The sequence below is a fragment of the Lygodium microphyllum genome, chromosome 15, assembly GCF_053477565.2.
Source record: "Lygodium microphyllum isolate KBCC chromosome 15, Lygodium_microphyllum_v1.1.10, whole genome shotgun sequence".
Classification (NCBI taxonomy): Eukaryota; Viridiplantae; Streptophyta; class Polypodiopsida; order Schizaeales; family Lygodiaceae; genus Lygodium; species Lygodium microphyllum.
In genome coordinates this window covers 124033936-124040248 of record NC_141149.1, presented here as the reverse complement: position 1 = coordinate 124040248, position 6313 = coordinate 124033936, and the positions used below count along the sequence as shown (strand labels likewise).

Genomic DNA, 6313 nt, shown 5'->3' with positions numbered 1-6313 from the left:
GATGCAACATCCATCATAAAAAATTGAAAATTGCATTTGGCTTATTTGACATTATCTATATTTTTCTCGCCCCTTCCAGAAATTGGATTATCGATGACTTTGGACCTTCAAGATTCTTTGCCAAACATCCAATCACCTATCATCTCCAACTTCCCGAATCCATGAAAATCCATCTTGTATTCCATGTTTTAATCTTGGATCCATATCATACATCGAGTATCCCTAGAAGAATATCAAAGCCAGTGCCTCCAATCATAATTGAAGATCACCAAGAATATGAAGTAGACAAAATCTTGGATTTGAGAAAATTCTCTATTAAGCTTGCATCCCGTTTATATTCCACATGTGATAAGCAAATAATGTATTGAATAAGTCCTCCAAGCCATTCTTTCCATGCATGTGCTATCCATCCACTTTCTCAATAGCTTGTATTAGACCCCCTTATAATAATATGCTTGAATAATAGTAACTAGAAGGCTAGATTAAAAATTTAGTTAGTATTCAATCTTCGTACTCAAATTTTAAGTGAATGCAACTCCATTTGAATCAACCCAGTGCGACTTGAAATGTGCCAAAGAGGCCATGGCGCAATAATGAATTTCTAGATCTACAAGAATTTAGTTTCTTTTACAAGCTTGGGTACAAAGTCTTCGATCAAACTTTTAGCATGTCCATAGGCATGTTCTAGGGCCAATAGCATAGCACCAATATTTTCCAAAAATTAACCCTAACGTATGTTTAGCTTGTATAATCAAACCCCTTGTATCCATTCCACATGTACGTATGGTATCCCCTTGTATAAAAAATGCCACTTCAAATTATAGACAATGTACATGTTCTTTTTCTAATCACATCTGAGCACCACTGTGAAGAAGATATAAAGATTATCCCTCAGGTGTAGCTATATATGACATGAAACATTTACAAAACATAGCTACCCTAAAGTTAGGGAGCAAGTGAATAGTAGAGTACATGTGCAGTTGAGAAATGTTGCGAAACATGGCACTTCTTTCTTGTTAGTGACTTCTATGGACCCAATATATTGCAAAAGAGCAGCTCTTTTGCAATAGTTGTCATTGCCGACATTGATTGGTAAGACGTTGCTAGAAATGTTGGGTTTTGGGACTAAGCCGCATAGACATGATATATTCCAAGAATGTGAGAGCTTTGCATCAAGGGTTGAGAGCAAATATTAGAAGCTATCAACATTTTGAGAAACGTTTCTCCTTGCGAGGTTGATATTAGCTTTTACGGAAAGACTATTTGAAGATCAAAAAGGACAACCGAAGTGAATGGTGGGGAACATGAAAAGTCGAAAAAGTCTTTTGAAGCATACAAGATAGAGAGCAATTATCGTGCCTTGCCATTTTTGCGGGGCGGGGGGGGCAAGTGGATAGTAAAGTACATGTACGGTCGACAACTCTAGTGACGGGTCGCAATTCTTTCTCCTTATTAGCGATTCCTATGGACCCATGCTGCAGCAGACCTGGGGCCTCCTGGGCTTGGTCGTAGTTGTCATTGGCAACTCCGCAACACTCATGGGGTTTAGCGCAATGAAACAACCGAAATCGGCTTTGGGTGCTTTCGTTACACACGTACAGTCGTTGAATGGAGTGAAACGCAAAAGGGTCATAAGAGTACGACATAAACAGAGGCAAGAAAGAGATGTCGCAACTGCAAGGAGAGGTCTAAAAATTGTTTGTAGGAACAGATGGGCACGGGGGGCAGCTCTGACTCCCTATCAATTGCTTAATAAACGTTGGAGATCCGAGGCAGGGAGCCGCGAGCGTATAAAAACATCCCACCAGCTAGCAGTGGCAGCGTGGCCACTGGCACCCGATTAGAGAATCGAGGCGCGAGCCGTTTGAAAGAAGAAAGAAGATGACACATGGTTGGAGAAAGTTTGTTTGCGGGCAGGTTTAATAATCAATCCTCATGCTATAGTACAATAAGCGGCGGATCGGCGCGCCTACACATACGAACAGAGATACAGCCTACTTCCCGGGCACGAAGTTGGTGGCGTAGGCCCAGGCGTTGTTGACGGTGGGGTCGGCGAGGTGGTCGGAGAGGTTCTCGATGGGGCCCTTCCCGGTCACGATGGCCTGCACGAAGAAGCCGAACATGGAGAACATGGCCAGCCGCCCGTTCTTCAGCTCCTTCACCTTCAGCTCTGCGAAGGCCTCGGGATCATCGGCCAGGCCCAGCGGGTCGAACTGGCCGCCCGGGTAGATCGGGTCGCTCACCTCGCCCAGGGGGCCCCCTGCCACCCGGTAGCCCTCCACGGCGCCCATCAGGATGACCTGGCAGGCCCAGATGGCCAGGATGGATTGGGCGTGGACGAGGCTGGGGTTGCCCAGGTAGTCCAGGCCGCCCTCCGAGAAGATCTGGGCCCCGGCCTTGAACCACACGGCCTCCCCGAACTTGACGCCGTTCTTGGCCAGCAGCTCCGGGGTGACGCAGCCCAGCGCGCCCAGCATCGCCCATCGCGCGTGGATGACCTCCAGCTCCCTGTTCTTGGCGAACGTCTCCGGGTCCGCCGACAGCCCCGCCGTGTCCCACCCGTAGTCTCCCGGGAACTCTCCCGTCAAGTAGGACGGCGGGCTGCCGGAGAATGGCCCCAGGTACAGAGGGCGATCGGGGCCGTACCTGCATTTTGATTCAAGCAAGCAAACCAACTTGATAAGATCAGTACGTATCTAACCAAGAGGCCGCCTGGCGCGGTGGCTGTCGACCGCCGACATGCACCTCCGCTCGCCCAATGGGATTCGTCGCCTCCCATCCGTTCGTATTTCCGAAAATTTACATTAGAAATATCATTACTATTCAATGCGAAAGTAGTAGGTTATTTGAATTACACCTAACATCTCTCACGGAGATGACGCCAGCATTACAAGCTTCCTTCCAACTAGCGTACACCCCTGGAGGCTGGGCTTAATAACCACACAACAAACCCATTGCAAGCCAAGGATCCTACCGGAAAGCAAATTGTTTCGACAACATCGAACAGACTAATGTCTCGATCAGATCAGTGCGAATGGACGGCCAGGACTACCCCGATATCTAATATTGGCGAGCTAGTAAGCAACATTTACCGCCGCTATCTCGTTAACAATCAGCAAGCTAAGGACTACAGCTCATTGATAGCTGTACCTGTGAATAAATGACATACCAGATGCTGCCGCCGCTGCCCTTCTTGGACCCCATCATTTGGACGCGCGCCTCTCCCAGGCCCCCCTGCACCTTGCCCGCCAGCTCATTGTAGCCGCTGAGAATGGCGGAGGAGGAAGAGGAGAGAGCAGTAGCGGCCGCCATGTTTGCTGTGTTGAGCGGCTAGAGCTGGGCGCCTACGCGCTGTGCTTCTCTCCGACGATTGAAGATTCGAGGAGTGGGAACTGGGAAGGATCAAATCGGAGATTCTACTGAGAGTCGCTCGCCCATCATTTAAATACTCGTGCGCGCGGTGAGTCCATGTGGCAAACGTCGAAGATCCCCACAGCCAATCGCCTGCGCCCAGCTTGGATTGCCGCTGGAATGTTTGATGTCTCACGTGGCCCCCTCTCGCGGCCGTGTGCCGGGCCTCTTCGTGGCTGTCGATCGACATGCGCCTTCGCTCGCCCAATAGGATTTATCGCCTCTCATCCGTTCGTTCCCTGATAACAATGTTGACATAACAATATCACTCTACAACATTATTCCTTTTTTCAATCTCTCCACTTTGTTTTTATTGTAAAACCCATCCATTCGTTCCTTCCACGAAGAGAGGACTTCCTTAAGACTTGCAATTAAGCAAGTACCAGGACTCCACCCAGCCACCAACCACTATCGCAAAAGTATTTTATACAATGGCCATGATATGGAGTCTAGGGGATGTCATGCCAATCAAAAGACTTGCAACCTCAGCTCTTTAGTCTTGGTCGACATTGACATTAATCGAAGGCCCTAGTCTATAGTCTTACAATATTGCGCAAATAAATTATTATGGAATTATGTTTATTACGGTATGAACTTATGTTTATCACGCTATTTTATCGGAATTATGAAATTATCACGATACCTTATCGAAATGTATTGTAGATTTTTGTCTATTTGCCGCATGATCCGTGACTTATCGTGTGAACATGCACGTATGGTACTAGTTGCATTATGCATGGCAGATCTAGCTTTGGAGGCAGAGTAGCCAAGCGCATAACAGAAAATTTGAATGGCTATTGTCTTTTCTAAATATATTACTTTGTGGACATTGTATTGTAATCCTGAGTAACCGAGAAGCCTTATAAGTGCTTTTATATAGGGCATGGGTCGCGAGGAGGTTTTGCCGCATAATCTGTGACTTATCGTGTGAACATATGCGTATGGTACTAGTTGCATTATGCCTGGCAGATAAGCACAGTGGAGAAAAAGGGAACCATCATGAGCCTATCAAGTGATGTACATTCTTATCATTCAATGATGGAATACAACTGTACTTTGTCCTTTCAGTCATAGTTAGTGTCATACTCAAGATTGTGTTTATGAGTCCAAGCTTCCATCTTGGAACCTAATTCACTTGAGTAATAGTTGGTCTCTTCGATCTATGTCATGATGAACATTGTCTTTGTGTTCCATCCACCATAGCCATGCTCTAGATATGACATTCTTTACATGGTATCAGAGCTCATTTGAGCATGATCTAGCTCTCCTTTCACTCCTCTAAGATCCTCTTCATCTCAGTCCAGCTCAGTTTGAGTGTATGACCCCCATTCTTCACATGAATCTCACAGTCACCTTGTGGCAGCCATAGCCAGAGACTGTACCTATCTCCATTAGAGCTCTCAGATCTCACTCTAGAAGCCATATCGCCACAAGGTTCCTTCTAGGCATATCTTCCCGGACTTCCTGCACTCCTCTCTAGCACTTCAATCAGCAACATTGTTGCTCCCTAACTTCAGCAGTGCTGAAATTCATCGTGCTATTCAGAATTGCACCTTTGACTGGTTGTATAGTTTGTGTTGCTGCAGGTAGAGGCCACCATTTGTCCTATGATGATAGGGCTTCTTAAGCTCCATATCTAAGCTCCCCTTCTCATGTAATATCTTTCCAAATGATATACTTTGAGTGCTACTACGACCAAAAAACCAGTCGGCCTATTCCTGAAACCCTAACTCCATAGCTACTTTAACTCAAGCTCTTTTTTTCACTTCAAGATCTCACATTTCTGAGCTCAACTAGGACACTAACTGTCAGATCTAAAGTCTTCAATAAGTATAGATCTTCAAGAAGAAGATTTGGAGTAGTCCTAAAGATTAAGTAGCCCACTTCACATCAACCATCATCAAGCTTGACATCAAGTACTTCGAGCTCATCTTTTACCCTTACTTCCTTTTTAGCTCAAGATTGTCAATGCCACTCAATATCCAGCAAGGAAACCATAACAAATTAGCAAGAAAGTGCTCTAATATCAAGATTCAGCTTGGAAGATTCAAGAACAAGCTAGTATCTCTTGATACTAAATAGTATTGTTTAACACTAAAGTTTATTGTCCCTTGAGACAATCTTTTCCAACTCATTCATCACTGGTTTATCTCAACTAATTCTCAGTCATGGAAATGCTAAACATAAAGAACTATAAATGGATACTTCTCTTGAAGAGTAGCATGGCTCATGTTGCTCACTTACACTACATGCAAGACTTGGTTGACCCACTTGCAAGAAGGCATGGAGCTGTCTACATAAAAGGGCAATCAATGATCTTATTTGAAGACCTTGAAGACACTTCTGCTTCCTCAAAGACGATGATACCTTTGCTTGAGGGGAACATGGACATGAAGACCAATGCAAGCAAGGACCATGAAGAAGAGGACCAAATGATTAATACAAGGAAAGTGGTGGAGAATAAAGACCAAAAGATCTATGCTAAAAGAAAATTCAAAAATGAAGAAAACCACAAGGGCCTACTAGTCCTTGACCCAAATTTTTACTACAATTTTTTATTGTATGTTCTTGCCATTAATGCTTCTAACATAAGCTTGTAAACTCCTCATGTAACCTTGTACTACAGCCTCTGTACACTTTGTGAGGCCGTTGTTATAGCCTCTAGATGTTCACTACATCTTTGGTACCCACACTTAGCATTTCTGCGACAACCTCTAGTGTTTACCATGTTTGTGGTGTGCCCATGCTTTGCAAGTGGTTGCTCATTAAAGCCTTTACACACTTTGTACTTCTCTGGTTGTGATTGAGGAGGGGTGTTGAGATATTGGCAATCACACATGGCTTAGCCTCTTTGTATGGAGCAATAGGACAAGAATCAAACATCTTACTAGAGAGGATGCCT

General features: G+C 45.0%; 1 protein-coding gene across 1 annotated transcript; it reads right to left on the bottom strand.

Annotated features, from left to right (window-relative positions):
* Positions 1–1892: 1892 nt before the first annotated feature.
* LOC148025016 (chlorophyll a-b binding protein type 1 member F3, chloroplastic-like) lies at positions 1893–3422 on the bottom strand. The gene is made up of 2 exons (XM_087694715.1): positions 3170–3422; positions 1893–2646 (listed from the first exon to the last, which is right to left on the bottom strand). The coding sequence occupies exons 1-2, from the start codon at positions 3310–3312 to the stop codon at positions 1995–1997; spliced, it is 795 nt and encodes a 264-aa protein (XP_087550841.1). The 5' UTR covers positions 3313–3422; the 3' UTR covers positions 1893–1994.
* Between the last annotated feature and the right edge of the window lie 2891 nt (positions 3423–6313).